This window comes from Chaetodon trifascialis, chromosome 9, assembly GCF_039877785.1.
Source record: "Chaetodon trifascialis isolate fChaTrf1 chromosome 9, fChaTrf1.hap1, whole genome shotgun sequence".
Classification (NCBI taxonomy): domain Eukaryota; kingdom Metazoa; phylum Chordata; class Actinopteri; order Chaetodontiformes; family Chaetodontidae; genus Chaetodon; species Chaetodon trifascialis.
Window position 1 is genome coordinate 20,724,219 of NC_092064.1, and position 17,484 is coordinate 20,741,702.

General features: G+C 41.3%; 1 protein-coding gene across 2 annotated transcripts in view; it reads left to right on the forward strand.

Annotated features, from left to right (window-relative positions):
• Positions 1–769: 769 nt before the first annotated feature.
• The window catches only part of LOC139336857 (neprilysin-like), a 29,944-nt gene continuing 13,229 nt past the window's right edge, over positions 770–17,484 (forward strand). Inside the window, exons 1-4 of one of the 2 annotated variants that reach the window (XM_070971140.1) lie at positions 770–1,028; positions 4,115–4,291; positions 5,580–5,615; positions 7,932–8,093. In XM_070971140.1, coding sequence (XP_070827241.1) covers positions 986–1,028; positions 4,115–4,291; positions 5,580–5,615; positions 7,932–8,093 — 418 coding nt within the window. In that variant the 5' untranslated portion in view covers positions 770–985. Of the gene's footprint in view, positions 1,029–3,495; positions 3,519–4,114; positions 4,292–5,579; positions 5,616–7,931; positions 8,094–17,484 lie in introns of those variants that run through there. The other variant, XM_070971141.1, reaches the window with a different exon arrangement.

Consider the following 17,484-nt stretch of genomic DNA (forward strand, 5'->3'; position numbering starts at 1 on the left):
TTATGGTTACATTCAAATAGTGATTAAATGTTATGCTGAACCTGTAGATACTTTCATTTTATGCACTCTATGTATTTCAAACACACTGATCTCACTTTTTAGTGTCTGAATGAGACAAAATGTTCCCAAAGAGAGGTCCGGGGACCTTCAGGAGATCCCAACCCCCAAATTAACACTATCTTGTGAACCATAGACACCATGACCTTTTAAGTGCAGCTATACTAATTAGAATTGGTAATATTCAGAAAATGTCTGAGAGAGAACCATTTATTATTCTAAATGTAAATTACTGTCTGCAATAGCTGGAGTAAAAAGGTGTTAGCTCTCTATTAACAGTCCCTAAAACAATAAATCACAACAGATTTTGCTGTAAGCGCTTTCTAACTACAAAGTGCGTTAGATTGGATTAAAAGCTGTTGACAGCCCTATGAGTAAGTACACTGAATAGTACTACACATCACTTCATCACACTGTTCACCTGAACCTGCGCCCTGGAGCCATCTCGGCGACACTGACAGCAAGTGCCGCTGACGGGGTCACTTCTAAACGCCGCCCTGACGGAGGAGGCAACGACTCAGTGGACTGGGAACTTCACAAGGCTGCTTCACTGCCTCACTGTATGCCATAGGCTGTATAAATATGGGATCCCCCCCTGCGGATCACACACTTGACCAATTGCGCTGCGCAAGAGTCTGATGGCTTATTTGAATTCCGCGATCCTCTGTGGGTAGATGTGGTACAGTACAGTAGGTAGTTGTAGTGAAGGGTCTGTGCGTGAGTGTGTGTGTGTGTGTGTGTGTTTGTGTGAATGAGCACTCCTAGAATAGAAAGCCAAAGGAAGAAGAAGGAGAAGGAGGAGAGGAGAGGCGGGATCGGTGTGTGCCTTGTTGAAATCCAGGGTGAAGCAAATAGATAGTCTGTAACGGATCCATCAGCTCTTCGCGCTCCCTTTGTGGATTTGATGGATGTTTGATCAGTGGATGTGATGCCCATATATATCATCGACCGAAAATTTCCGGACACATCTGGTAAGTCATTCACGCAGCCGGAGCGCTTCTTATAACGCGGTGCCATCTGTGTGCGTCTCTCTCTCTCTCTCTCTCTCTCTGTGTCTGTGTGTGTGTGCGTATACGCGCGCTAGTGCAGAATTTTTGCGTGTGCGCGGGCGCGCTTGCCGGCTTGGTGACACGGGTCAGCGTGCACCAGTTGATCATGCCAGCTCCCCTGGAATTCCGTGCAACAGGAGATGAGGAGCTGGCACGCATCTAACTGCGTCTCGCTCAGCTGCGAATCACTGTGCGTGCTGCAGCTGAATATTTTTGTCACTGGAGTTTTAACACCGAGTTGTATTTGGTCATACGAGAAAACACTTTAATCCATTATTCCAATAAGTTTACTCCGTGGTTTTGGTTCATTGTCTGCCAGCTGAACGGCATTTGTGATATTTTAAGTTGTTATATCCCTTTAAAAAGTTATTTTTTTTTTTTATTCCATTCATGCTGTTATCAGGAAAACCATTAGGAAAGCAATTTAAGAGGTGGGTTTCATTTCAGCTAGATCACAGCACCTTTGGGCACCATGTCTCCTCCCTCAAAAATGATTTTTAAGTGATTTTAGTCTTCAGTGACTGTAGGGTAACGGCAACTACAGGCCCAGTGCTGAACTCACCTCCCAGAGAAGGTGTTATTTTAAGTTAAAGTAGGCCACATTCCTGTACTTATTCAAACTCAATTAGGCACATGACATGTTCATGGCTCACATTCGTTAGAAAGTGACTTTGTACAAGTAGTGTCATGTTGACTCTGTGTGTGTGTGTGTGTGTGTGTGTGTGTGTGTGTGTGTGCGTGTGTCTGCAGACACATGGGTGTTTTCAGGTGTCTCAGTGAATGATGGGTTTAATTTTGAAGGGGTTTGTGAGGTCTCACAAGACATGGGAACTTTTTATGTTTTAGATATATCATGATAGACATACGGAACAAGAGAAAGAGAGAGAGAGAGTTTTGAGTTTTGGTACTCTTTATCTTAAAAATGCAGAAACGTCAGCATGGACCTTCAAAAACACACTCAGGAAAACCGTCAGAGCTACAGTATGAGAACAGTCACTGTGTCCTACGACAAGAGCAGGAACATCAGAGCTGGAACAACAGCTCACCTTACAAATAGCACACATGTTAGGCCTTCCTCCCTCAGAGAGCAAACATCCGTAAAGGCATCAATGTCATGTGTGTACTATGCCAGCAGGTTCCATAATTGACGCAGAAGCAATGAAGCAATTCAGACTGTCATGTAAAGTAACACAGCAGTAAGCATTATCTATGAGTGATAATGCATGAGAGCGACATACAGTAAGCGGTACTTAAGATTCATACATCAGCAGGAGTCACTTAAACGTGATTTACCTCTCAGCGTCCCGCTTTGTTTATACGGCTTCCCCCCACCCCCCGCTCTTTTGCACATTCCTTCACTCCGTCTTTATGTCCCTTTTCCTTTTAAATAAATTTCGCAGGCATCTCATTTCTTGGCATGCAACGTGTACAGCCTCTCCAACGCTGACATGCACACATGGTTTTATTAGAGCTGTGGGACTGCTGTCACAGTGATGCTTTTTTTTCTCCAAAAAAGAAAAAAAGTTTGTTTCTGTTGAGTTTAGGTTTCTGCCCCCTCCTGCAGCCAGAGAAAGGTTGACAGGAAATTTTGATTGACTCATGTCATCCTACTGTCAATCTGATCTCTTTGATCACTCATTTCACTTCAGATGCCTTTATCCACATAACTGTTGAACCACGTCCATCAAACACGAACACTGCAAAGGGAAAGGTATCCATTACCACCCTGTAGTAAATCTCATGACCTAAAGTGTTGTCATGCATGCTGTAGTGCTGCTGTGGAGTTGGAAAAGCAGTCTGTCGGGAGCTGTGGTTGGTGTATACAGTAATGGCCAACTGCCAGGCTGGATAATGACTGTAACTGAGCCAGTTTACTGTACATTGCTCCATTGTTTAGTCATGAAGAAGAATGATAGGGGATTTGACATTCAGCAGGACTGTGGTTATATGCGAGCGTGATGCACGCGTGTGTGTGTGTACAGGAGGTGATGTTGTGCGTCAGTGGCTGTCTACTTGTTCAAAGGAAGCGAAGAGACTTTGTCCTTTGGTCGAGCTGCGCTCTCATCTCGGCCAGCGTGCACAGAGACCCACCCATCTGCACAAGCGCTTCATGACACCAGCTTGTAAAAGTGTGTGAGAGAGCATGGCTGTGGACGAGTGTGTGTTTGTGCAGTGATTGCATGTGTGTGTGTTTTTGCGCTGTCGGTAACGGATTAAGGATTAATTGCCTTCAGAGATATACTTAACTGCTTGTTACATGAACTTTGTAAAGTTCCCACTCGGCCCCTGAGCAGAAAACAACACTTTATAGTAAGGAGAGGAGGAAAGGTCTCTCTTGTTTTCCATTCTTCAGAAGTGTGAGTTTCTTTTTTTATTTTTTTATTTTTGTCTGGAGTGTACTGCCACCAGAGGGTAAGACCTTCCATTGTTCTTTTCTCCAGACTGTTTTTTTTTTTTTTTTGTAAACTACTGTTTGTTTTTTCCTCATTTGTTTTCTTATCTCTGTCATATGTCTGTTATCTCCCTTTCACTTTTTGCATTTTCTTTCTTTGCCTTATGACTTAATCGAATGTTTCCTTATTACGTTTACTTATGTCAAGATTAGTATATTTTGAGTGAAACTGGTGTGTTGCCAAAGTGTCAAAATCCTCACATTTGAGAAAGTGTAACTTGGTGTTATATACAGTAGATCCCTTTTTTCCCTTCTGTTTAGGACAGCAATTAATGATTATTTCCATTACCAATTAATCTACCCATTCATTTTTCAGTGAATCCATTAATTGACTAGTATAATGTGAGACAATAGCAAAAGAAATGTCCACCATAACTCCTCGAGGCCAAATTTCAAATCAATTTGCACAATGATATAAACACGAGAAAAGCAGCACATTGTCATATTTAAGAAGTTGTAGGCATGATAGATGACGGTCAATCGATTTTCAGGCTTTTTGCTGATTAATCAGCCAGCAGTCGACTAACCGTTCCTGTGGCTCTCGCTCTCTCCTCAGGTGAGTTGATACAGCCGGCAGCTGAAGGAAGAGACCTGAGAATGACAGAGACCAACCCCCCGAAGTCGGCTAAGAAGCCCCGCTGGACCTCCCTAGAGATCGGGCTCATTACTATCGTTTCCTTGCTCTTCGTCGTCATCGTTGCCCTCATCATCCTCTTTGCCACACAGAAGACTGGTGAGTGCTGAAGAAAGGACAGAGGACTCACGCTGACAAGAAAAAGTGACAATTATCTGAAAACCTGAGCGGCTCCTAGATAAACATCTGTTTCAGATCTTTGTCAGACTCTGACAATCACCAGAGTGATCAAGAAAGTCCACCATGTAATTAACATTTTTTTGGGAGCCACTCAGCATAGAGGACAGTCTTTTGTTTTTCTTGTCATGGTTTTAATTGAACCTTTCACAACTTTTGAAGCTTGCCTTGTTTAAATTTGGCACATGCACTGACCATCACTTCCAGTTGAGTTCATGGTTAATGATAAGCATGGAAGGAGCTTGCTGAGGAAGAGCATTTTGTTCCAGTGAACTGAAGACACTCGAGCTGCGTGCTTTAAAGAGTGCAAAAGTACAGCCGCTGAAGCAGAAAGAAGAATGCGGTCTGCAAAGGTCCCTTTCAGGGCTTCCTTTGTGTTCTCCGGCATTTTTATACAACACTGTGTGTATCTCAAACATTGTGCTATTTCAGACTTGCGTGTAAATTATGAAGCGTTGTGTATCTTATGCCTCGCTGTAAATGTCATCAATTCACATTTTGAGAAATGGATCATTTAAAGTAGACGCAGTGAAATCGAACACCTCCATCCCTCTTTCCTCGCCATAGGAAGCCCACCAAATCTGCTTCAGATCAATGTCATAGTATGGGTATCATATGGGTTATCTAATCAATAATATCAGGACTTATGCTTTGCTTGGATAACTGGCGCATAGAGTTGGCAGATAGCATAGTTGTTAATCACTAGTCAGTCCAAGGACAGCAGATTATTGCTATGTGGTACAACAAATGCTATCGGCCAGTGCTTGGGTTGGCATATGAGTGTGTGATAAGCTATTACTATCTTGTGCAGTCCTGTGATTGATAAATATGTAAACTGCAGTGTCAGGAAAATCAGGTTTAATGACTCTATCTTTGTACCTGTGAGTACACTCACCTGTCTGCACATCACGTGCATTCACACAAAACGCATGATGCAATGTGTGTAAAGCCATGTGACAGTTCGCTGGTGGGTGTGTGCGCGCGCTTGTGTCAGTATATGTTTATGTCACAGTTTGCACCTAAATCATGCCTGACAAAGAGAAAGGCACGCTTCTCAGCACCTTAGGGTTGTATGTGTGTGAAGGATGCGATAGTGATGAAAAGAAATGAAAGAAAAGGGAAAGAGGAAGGAGAGAATGAACATTTGACATAATGAGTGATGACTGCAAAAATCCCTGTGAGTGATGGTTTGTTTTGCATTTTCCTGTAGATGAAATCTGCACCACAGCTGACTGCACGCAGTCAGGTAAGCATTGTGTGTTTGTTTGTGCATGCTCTTTATTGTCTCATTTTAAAGGCTTTGATTTTTCACAGAGGCGGGCAGGATGGGAAAATTGAGACTGCTGCAGAAGCCGAGGGATTTCAGACATAGTTAGAGAAAATGGCCCCTTCAACTGTGATTATATTCCCTCTAAGTCAAAACAGTGATCAAACAAACAGAAACAGCTCTGATCAGCAGAAACATGTTGCACAGGGTTATTGTTCTCGGATCACATCTGAGCAACTGTAAAAGAGAAGTTGAGAAACTAGTGATGGGTATGAGCAAGTATCTAAAGCTTAAGTAAATCCATTGGGATTTATGTGTGCAACATGTGTCCAAAACTAAACTGTTTCAACATATTGAGTTTTGTTTTTGAGCTTTTATAATTTAACTCTAAGTGCTCCATGATCACATGACTGCAGTAACGAACTGAGACTTTATTGTATTGCACACCTTTTGGGATAATGTCAAAGTCTCTTTATAAGTCCCTTAATTGCAGGATTCCTGCCAATGGGCACGTAACCGATATAGACCAGTGTCCTAACCTTTCTTTTAGTTGTGCAGTGCCCGTTTGAAATCTATCCTTCAGGAACAGGCCAATCGCTTGGCCTCCGATATTACTGGTTGCAGCTTTCTCAAGAGTCGCTCATCCAAACAACTGACACTGTGCTTCCTTGTGCTTGCCTGAAGACAGCAATGCAAAAGTATATGTGTCATTTTGGTGCAAAAGCTCACACAAACATTTTATGGCTTCATTGACGTCAAAGCCCCATTCAGTGTCTATGGATAAGCCCCAGATTTTACGCAGGCCCTGCCTCAGTGTGTGACCTGAGCTGATGTTCCTCAGAGCAAACAGGCGAACTGTGTTCAGAGTACATGTATGACAGGATGCAATATCTATTTGGGACCAGGCTATTTTTAATTATTAATTACCATATGTAAAATTACAGGCCTTTGCGACAGTGCAACATCTAATGTTTCTCTTTCTTCATCTTTTCTTAGATTTAGAAATCTAAGTCTAGTTTCCAGCAACAGATGCCAATTCATTTCCAATGCATTTTAGTGGAACCAATGTCCCAATTCAGTCAGATTTGACCGACAGGCTTGTCACAGGGGATCTCTCAGCTGCCTCGTGTAATTTAATTGCAGCTCAAAAAAGTTAACACATTTCCAGCTCTGATGCAGAACTGAACCCAATTACTGCCATTATATTTTTACACTTTTTTACCGCAGGTTTTTGTTTGATATTTCAATGAAGAGTTAATTACATTTCTTAAATTTCTATTCTATAATTGTTTTGGGGGGTACAGTGTGTTATTCCACACTACTAGAGGAGCATGAAACATTCAGCAAGCATTGAAATCTTAAGGTGGTTCATAATATCAGCTGTGCTTGCTATTAGTTTGATAAAAGATCAATTCAACTCTCATATCTATCCATTCAGTTACCTTTATAAGAAGCGACTTTAAAGCAAGTCACACTAATGAATTTTCTCCAATCATACCTCATGAATTTGAAATGAAGAATTACGACATCCGTAGAGTTCTCTACTGTAAATGAGGTGGTCCACTTGTAAAACAGTCTACACATTAAACCATGCATTACAGGTAGAAATTAGTATTATTAGCTTGTTAAAAATGACCTTTGCAAATGTTTTAAGATAAATAACACAAAAACACAAAACCTTCTGAAAACATGTGAATAACTGAAAAAAGTAGTCACAAAAAACAAAAAAGGCTACCAGCAGGGAACCTCAGGGGAACATTGTCCAAATTACCCCTAAAAAAACATTACATTACAATTAGTCATTTGGCAGACGCTTTTATCCAAAGTGACGTACATATGAATTCACACACCGATGGCACAGCATCGGGCGCAGTTTTGGGGTTCAGCGCCTTGCCCAAGGATACTTCTTCATGTGGACTGCTGAGGCCAGGAATTGAACCACTGGCCTCCTGACTGGTAGACAACCGCTCTAACACCTGAGCTACAGCTGGCCTAAAAATGAATAAAAGCATTTGCACAGCATTCTTAGAACACTGTGGGAAAGTTACCTAATAGAAATGTTTAAGGAAAGTTTTGGGAATGTTATTGGAAATTTATGTGTGAGCTAGTCTGTGCGCTCTTTCCAGTGTTTATGCTAACCTAAGCTAACTGGCTGCTGTCTTATACTAAACTGACACATATACGAAGGGTCATTAGTGTTGGCTGACATCAGCCTCCTACATCCTGCCATGTGTCATGGTTTCTTAAGCGTTTCCTCCAGTTCTCAGAGCTTTGGTTACATCTCCGTCCGTGCAGCGTCTCGTCTCCTTGAGAACATGGATGCTGGCGTGGACCCTTGTGACAACTTCTACCAGTACGCCTGTGGAGGCTGGCTGAAAAAGAACATCATCCCCGAGACCAGCTCCAGATACAGCACCTTCGACATCTTACGAGACGAGCTGGAGGTCATTCTCAAAGGTCAGGCACCTACACGCACTCATCCACCCACACAGGCAAACAAAGATCAACATACAGCGAGACCCCAACACACACAGGCCCCTCATTTGTGAGGGATGTGGAGACCTGTGGTGCCTGTTTTCATTAGAGCCATAATATTGTATTTAGTTCATGATTAAGAGCTGTTAAGCAACCTAGAACAGTCAGTCTTTTTCAGTCCACTTGCTCTGTAACAGGACTGAGAACAGCTTGATTCAGTTGCTTGAGAATATGAGATAAGGAGGACTGTACTTCAGGGACTGCAGCTCTATAGATATCACAGATGCCATGGGAGTTTGGCTTCAGTACCACTATGTGAGCTGAGAGTTTGTCAACAGAGCTGGCATTATCAGTGTGTGTGTGTGTGTGTGTGTGTGTGTGTGTGTGTGTGTGTGTGTGTGTGTGTGTGTGTGTGTGTGTGTGTGTGTGGACATTGCTTTCAGGCTGTTTTCTAAAGACACCAACTCACACCTGTGAGAAAACTCTTAATAGCAGCTTTGTATGTGTGTGTGTATCTCAGGTGTTTTGCCAGCTTTTAGTGTCTTGTTACTGTCCTTGTGGTATGGCTGCTACAGAAAGGGTCAAGTTACACTGCGTATGTGTGAGCGGTCGTGTGTGTGTGTGCGTATGTGGGTGTGTGAGGGTCCATACTTCACCTCAAGTTGTCGATGAGAAGGCCAGTGGTGTCCTGGGTGCTAAATCTCCAAGGGGCACAAACTTTCCATGGACAAACGAAACTCTTCATCTGCCATAAATTTACAATTTATATGCCAGTCCCTTCCACTATAATGAAGACAGTGCAGATTGGCTGCAGGAGAAAGAGAGTGATTCAGAGGGTTGAGAAAGATTGATCCTTCGTGGGAAACGAAAACCAGGGTTTAAAGTGCAGCCTGTCTCATGGACTCAAGTAATTTGCACCAGCCTCGAGCACTTTATCTGTCCAATCTCGATGGAAAAACACGCAGTCTCGTGTCTTGGAGACCTGGTATTTTTCCTTTTTTCTCCCCCCTTTTGCTGTCTGTCCTTGTGCTGCCGTTGATGACATGCAGATTATTTGTCATAAAGATGGCAAATGTGGGTGGCAACGGATAGATATCTTTATTCAAGATTATTGTGTCTCATTGCTTAAAAGGATAGGGAACTAGTCATGAGTCTTTAGCCAGTTAAAGGGTAGTTTTTCCCCTATATTTTAGCCCTTTTTTTTTTGTGTTCTGGAAAAAAAAGTCTTTAAACTTGTTCTTCATGCACCGACAGCTCTCACTGTCTCTCACTTTCCTTTTGCTGCTTGATAAACACCTTTTTGCAGATCAATACCACATTCATTAGGATTTAGAGATTGCTTGTAATGTAGTCAGCATTCATTTCTATACCTTGTCGTTCGAGGGTGCTTGTAGTGGTAAAAGTGCATTTTCAGTCACTCTGTTGTGGCCTAATTATAAACTTATGTTCTTGAAATTCTGGCATGAGATTCTGTGTGATTCAGAAGCATTGTAATTCGATTTCTAACAAACAAGATATGTTGCCGTAGAAAAATGTCAGAAAAATTATGCATATTTGCACTTTTTGTTGCATTGTACATTGCTTTATAGCAACTAATAGGCCATCTGTTCTGGTCTCTACTGCTCTCTTCTCCTCTCTTCTCCATGGCAGCTTTAACACCCATAAAAATCACACACAGGGGGGAAAAAGGAGAATAAACATTGCTCAACAAGGGCTCATTTTAGGCATTTTGTTACTGTATGCACATTTACGTACATAGCATGTCTCTGTGTGAGCGCGTGGCGTCATTTCACACTTTGCTGTATTTTTACTGCGATTGAGCAGATTTATCAGTGGTCTTGCTGTGATATTTGCTGCCTGTCTGAAAACAGAGAGAGAAAGAAAAAAAGAGGGAAAAAACACGTCTGCATCTGATGATGAAATGCTGGGCAAAGTGTAAAAGTTGATGTTTTAGAATCACTGACTTATCTAAACGCTGCGTTTACCGCAGAAAGGGATGGTGCGGCCAAAGAAGTGGTCCTAGTCATTCAACAGCTGAAATCCCCACCAACCATCAGTGTTGTGTTCATTCCTTCAGGCCGTCTGGCTTACCAGGCACAGTTGGAATGTGTCCGACTGTACTGTATTCACACATGTTCAGGTTTGCTTTGTGTGAAAGTCTGTGTGTGTTTTAGGGAGAAATAAAATGTGAACGCTGTGTATTTAAGATTGCACTTGGTATACCAAACCGAGGCATGTGTGCAAGCTGCTTTTCTTGAACATTTATATTAGCAGCTCAGACCTTCTGGCTTTCAGAGTGTCATTTTTTCTGAACGACTCATGCATGTCGACATGTAGGTCCTGGCAGTGTGAGGCCTCTGCAGAGTTGTGACCTCTGCTCTGGAGGTGACATCAAACAGGCAACCTCTGATCTCGGGGCTGGCGGCTGTCGCCTGCTTGAATACCACCGCCCGCTGATGGACAGATCCTTTTCCTGTCAACAGCTTTAGGGGCCTGGAAACACCTGGACACTGCAGTGCTCTAGGCCGCATGGCAGCAATAAAAAAAGCCTGCGTGCATGTATATGTGCGCGAATAGCTGTGTAGATTTGTGGTTGCTTGTAAATGCCTGGAATTGTTCTCTGCTGCTGTAAAAGGCTATAAATGATTCATAATGAGGATCTGCACTCTGATTGTAACCACAGCTTTGTGTGTATGTGTGTGCATACTATTGTGTGAATGTTTTTTCCACCTCCCCCTACTCAGGTGTGGCATACTGTGCAATAATTTGCCCAATTGACCATGAGCGTTTTAATTACTAACTAGTTTGTGTCAGGAAGAGGAAGGGGAGAAGTACATCAGGTGGAGGAGGATGAAAGAAAACAACAAGAGAAAAAAAAAAAAGATGAGCGCTGATGTGAAATGAGAGACTAAAGGTGAGTAATGTAGAAGAAAAGATAGGTGAGATACATACAAACCGGGGAGAGGGATTTTAGGTGAAGTGAGAAAGAGCTTTGAGGCTAGGTCAGGAAATGTGAAACAGCATGTGGTAGTCATCTCCAAGCTGAGCCCTGTGTGCGTACGTCCATCTGTGCATGTGTGCGTGCATGTGACTTTCATGAGCGTGAGCAAACTGCTGCTCTTCTGCATGGCACGAGGTGCTTCTCGCATCGTTCCAGGTCTAAATCTCATTGCACAGGCACAATTCTGGCCGAAGGCATCCAACACAAGAACCAGCTTATGTTTCTTGTAGAATTTGTTATCACCTGGAGAGTCGATGAAAATCTGTGACGTGTTCACTGCGTTCAGATGCGAGATGTTTGTCTGGCATGCTGTGTACAGCACCACATACTAAAAGACCAAATGTCTGTGTTTTTCCTGCGATAACAATAATTGAAACTGAGCTTTCGTGAAACAAACTGACTACAATGAGGCTTTTGAGATAAATGTTTTGTTCACATGACCTCCCTGATATCAAAATTCCAGTCAAAATCATTGCACAACACCATAAATACTGTATTTCTCATAAACATATCAAATAAAGATAGCAAACCAGAGGCTTGTGGCCAAGGGAAATAATGTGAATATTAATGCAGTAATTCTTAGCCAACGAAAATATATTTAACGAAAACCCTGAATTGAATATGTTTTTCCCAGCGAGGATGCTTATGAATAACAGGAAAGAGTTCAGACCTCCACCAAGGTAATAATCCCCCCGTTAGCTGTCTCACAGCCAACACTGTGCTGAGTACATGACAGACTGTTTATGTACAGTGAGATTTTCCAAGGGGTGTTACTTTGACTGACAACATGGCACTGAGTAAATGACAGAATATGGCCAAAGTTTGGCTTGATGGCAGGGCGAGTGGAAAAGTGAGCTCGCCACAATCAATGGATTTATACTTAAATACATGCTAACTGTGCATTTAAGGGTGCTGATGAGCTGGATAAGTGTTTTCAGCAAACACAGTAATGATTTTAGCTCAAAACACAGTTGCAAAGTGGGATGAGCGTCTGGGTCCAGAGGTACTGTTCCCCACTGTAAATTTTCCTTTGAATATTATCCTCAAGTTCCCCCAACAGAGAGACACAGGAGCCTCGTAGATCATTTAATGATATTTTAAGTTTATGTTATGACGATGTTATGGAAATCTGAGAAATTATGCTTTTTTTCTGGCTGTCTGGTATTTCAGACAGCTCCAGGATACCCATGGGGTTTAGCCACCATTGCTTTGGAGAAGAAGGCAGTCAGATGAGATGAGAGCTGTAGCAAACTCAGACTGCTTTGTCATTGCCACTGAGGAACAAGACTCCACGCCATTGTTGCCACATTCATCAAAAATTGACCCAGAATCTTTGCGTGAACTCATTTATACTGCAAAATGAATCACTGTAGCTTCTGGTCGCCTTAAGCAGCACCAGCAGTGGAATTTTAAATGCAATGACTGGATGTTTGGTATCTAAATTAACCTTGGAAGTTGTAGTTGACTTCCATCCTTTCATTTTTATGCAGACAAACATTTTGCTTTTTATCAAAGAACTGGATTTTCCCACAACACTTGCTGTTCTTTTGAACTAATGATTCAACCAGGTGAGCATCGTGCACATGCAAGCTTTGAAACTGCTCCAGCTGTCAGTCACCTAACACTGTTTATGCAGAAAATAAACAGGACCTTTTCTTCCGGAGGATGCTCCAAATAGTTCCTCTCATTTTGCAACTCCACAATATGTAAATCTATCGCCAGTACAACACCAACACACACACAATGACCTCAAAATCAAATAGAGATAAATCAACGCTGTATCGCAAACAGTCTGACAAAGCTCAAAAACAACTACAAAACAAAATATTGTAAACCTTAAGTACCTCAATGAAGCTATTTGCTGCATCATTAAGGCAGTTGATGGAGTTTTTAATGGGCTGTTGTACTGTTTGCATAAAATTTTAAAGGTGTTTTTTTGTCAAACTTCTTGCAGTGGGTTTATTACCGCTGTAAAAATGTAAAGCAATGACTGTAGAAAAATTAGCCTTTCATGTTTTTAGAACAACAGTAAACAATTCATTTGTTACTGATTGAGACTCATCACTCTCATAACGTGTCAGCTCATTTCAGTTTCTACGTAATTTACAGCTTCTGTGTGCAATATACAGTACCATAAAGAAATGCTTCATAATGACAAATGGCAAGCAAAGCTCTTACTGGAAACACTGCGAGTGAAATGCCTAGTGGAACGAGAGGCAGTCAAGGATAAAATGGCAACGCAGAGGGGAGAAACTCAAAATTCAGATTCTGCATCATGCTGAGTGCTTTGGTTCAAATTGCTGTGATGTCTCAAACAAACATCAGGCGGCACAAAATCCATTCGCAAATAAATCCATACACGCACACACGGGGCAAGAGACAGAATTTGTGTGTGAGAGTGAGAGGGCAAGCCTTTGCTGTGGTTAAACATTAACACCAGGCAGTCAGTAATCCAATCACACACACATGATCTGTGCCCTTTTGCAGGAAGCGCCCTGTGAAGGGTCCCTATCTCAGGACTTCATTAAGATTAAATGAGCACATAAATACTGCACACATGGTAATGAGAAAATGGGAGGATTAGAAAAATGAAAGGATAGAAAGAGGCTGAAGTGAAATGCAGTCATGCAAGGAGAGAAACAGAAAAAAAGGGAAAGTGATAAAACAAACCAAAATGGTATTCAATTAAATTTGGGATATTTTGATGGCACTGAAAAGTGTTTTTAAGACACAATGATCTGATGTGACATTAAATTAATTTAGAGATTACAGAAATGGATCAACCTTGTCTTATGTTAACAGCTTTATCTAACTTTTTAGAGATCGGTCTGTCAGTAAATTTTCATTTTCTTCGTCTTTATCTTTTGATCCCAACTCATGGTGACATGAGTGATGTCTTGTTGGACTCAGGGGAGAGTTCCCTGTCAGTTTGCTGGGTAATTCAAGATCCATCCTCTTTCCTGTATTGATCCTGGAGTTGCACTGAGATGTGCAGGAAGGTGGTGTATCTGTGGATCCGATGGAACATAAGAGATAACTTTATATGTGACAGGCAATACTGAAATCAGGTTTCAAAAATGTTCTCTCTTGCAAAGAGTTAGTGGATGAAAAGATGGATGCTATAAAAAAATCTACCTAGAAACACTTCTAAAACTCTCCAAGTAACCCATTTTATCTATTTTTGCGTTCAAAATATCAATTGGCCACTTTATGAACTATTTCTTGGCTGGAACCAGTAACTTCCTGGTGTCTCCATTGGTTGTCTGCAATAAATAGTCCAACAAATGAGATACAATATGTTGACAAGTGAGCTTTAGAGGTTCTGGTAGGCCGATTTTGTGATCTTCGGACAGGACCAGGCTACTTCCAGACTTTGTGCTATGCTAAACTAACCGGCTGCTGGATTGAGATGACACATATGAGAGTGGTATTGATTTGCTCATTTAACGCTTGGCAAGAAAGCCAATAATTGTATTTCCTAAAATGTTGAACTAAGCCTAATTCTCATTCTTAGTTGGGTTACTTTAATTTAGAACTTTTCAATGTTTCGATGACATGAACTTCTTCTCACATCAGGATAAAAATCTCTTGAGTTTTACAGGGCTTTTTTTTTTTAAGTGGCACAATTTATTTCAGCACTTTGTATTTCAAAAGACGCAGGATTAGTTTCAGACAGGTCGGACTACACATGCTTGTGTTTGCCTCAGGATTTGTCTGGCAAGGTAAAGGCTATATGCAAACTTACCTTAATCCAAGTTTTTGTATTCTTTAAAGAACAAGGGAGAGATACAGTCATCATGAATGATACATGCATTGCACTGAAGCACAGTGTTTGCACAGCTGGACTTGGCGAGCTAACGTGGTGGATGTGGCAGGTTTTTGAATGCACAGCAGAGACGCATTCTGAAATGCTGAGCTGGTACTATCAATTGATGGCTTTTTCAAACTGAAAAACCCAAAGAATACAGATGAACAGTCACGTGAGAGGTCTCAATCCATTTCCCTCCTCTAACTTCATGAGCATTTTGTGCAGCGTGGGCAGATCCATGTCATGTAAATATATTAACAATCCAAATGCATAACTCTGAAACAGTCAAAGTAAACATATAATAAATTCACGACACATCTTGTTCATACATGCAAATGCAATAATGTGTGACATAAATGTAAATGTCAATTTTTACTTGTGAAATTCAGGCTGTTCAGGCTTCTGACTGCTTTCATAAAACTTCAACAGCCCGTTTATGCCTTTCTTCTAAATTACCATAAACAATAGCAAAGGCAACCTCATGGTCAACCATTTACACCCATTTTGCATGGACAGGAAGTTTATCACATCCGCTTAGACTTTAAAGAGATTTACATCATCCATTATTCATGATGCGGTCTTTATAAAATAAATGGAAGCATCATGAATCCTTCACATTCTCCACAGCAACCCACAGGCTTTTGGAAATGAACTGTCACATATATTTTTAGATGGGAAAAATGTTGAACTCAAAACCTCTAATTTTCAAGCACCAAAAAACGAACTGTGAGCCCCAAAGAAAAAAAGAAATCTTACGTAAAATATCTGATTATGCTCTTTTGTTACACATAATGGTTTATTTTTCAGTTTAGTTCAACCAAGCAGTGCTGCCCCACTGAACCATGACCAGGTGGATTTCAAGGGATCAGATCAAAACCCTCCAAAATCTCTCTAGGCTTAAACAACCTTGTGCTGTAAATCACGATAGCCGGAGCTAACTTGCTGAAGTGACTCAGTCAGGATTTGAGCTTCCAGCCTCCGACAGGACAGGCCCCTTCTAAAACATTCTTTGAATAGAGCCCTGGGAGTCTCAACATATAGTAAACTTTGTGATGTGAGAGTCAGGCTCATGGTGTTGTAGTGCGGGCACAGTTCAGGTTTTTTATGTTTGGCACTCAATGACAAATCATCAGGTAATTTAAGCTGTTGAGTTGAAGATGCCTGTTGAGTAGGTGTGAGGTTTTCTTGTTTCGAAGGACAGAGGATTTCTATCAATCTTACAACAAGACACAATCACCATGGTGGTTTTCAGAAAAACACCGAACTTACCAAGTGGATGATGGGCTGAAACTTGGATGATCTGAACATTAAACTAAGCTCATTCTCATGTTCGATGCTGCCGAAAAGTGACGGCGGATCCTGAGGGAATGGTTGCACTTTAAAGCTACAATATGCAACTCGGTGCCTTAAGGTAGCACAAGAAACATGTACTGCTGGTCCCATTCTCCTCCCCTCAGTTGAGCAAGTTTACACCCCAACACTTATCACTCATTTTGATTAGCTGTCTACCTAGAAACGCTATCTAGCCCGAGGCTGAGCTAACTGGCGTCCATATGCCCACAACAGGTGTTGAAGAGGCAATGAACGCAGGCAATAAAACAAGCAATGGTGTTCACTCCTGTTTTCAAATGGCCCTTTACTGCCACACCTTCAGCTTTACTGCTCCTTGATTTCTTTCCATCTTTTTTTGCTGTGACTTCCCTGCTCTGAGGTCACTCGCATCACCATGATTACCCCTGCCATGCTGCGAGTCCAATTTATAGCAACCACAGATTAAAATATGCACGGCAAAGTGCCACTATAATTTGTGGTTTATATGACTGCGTTGACCTCTACAACAAATGACCCAAATAATCTTAATCACATAAATGAAATGATTAATTGCGCTGAAACTAATAAATAGTTCGTGTTTAATCACTTATTCAAAGCAAAGATTGGCCATGCACAGCACAAAGGAACATTTTGTGATCGTGTGTTGGTGTATCGCTATTGTTCTGCCTTTGATGCGTTTGATGATATAACGTTTGATCTCTTCAAAGTTGGCAAGTGGACTTTATATGATATTGAAGAAATACCAAAATAGTGAAAACTGACTAAAGTCTGCTCAGTCAGGGAAAGACCATATTAAAGCTTTATTTGTTCTCTGAACTCAATGTTCCCTTCAAATATTGCCCAGTCATGTCATCATATACAAACTACGTAACAGCTGTCATCTGAAAAGGTTACAGTTCTCCATTAGTTCTTCATGTACTGTACATATTATTGAACAAAAGAATTAATTTGACATCTGTTTAGCATTTCTTTATGCATGACAGAGTTTTTTCCCCTTTTAATGCATCCATGACTTTTTTTTTTCTTTTTTTCCCCTTTGAATAATGTCATATTGTCTATCACTAGTTGCTCTGTTCTGCGGTGGATTGAAGTCATAACTTTATTTTTGTTGGCGCTTTATGACACAGGGGCAAACAACATGCCTTAATCAAAGTGATTAAATCCATCTGGACGACAGCTGGATTCTCTTTTGAATCCAAAAAATGAAAACAGTGCACCTGAAGTTACTTAAC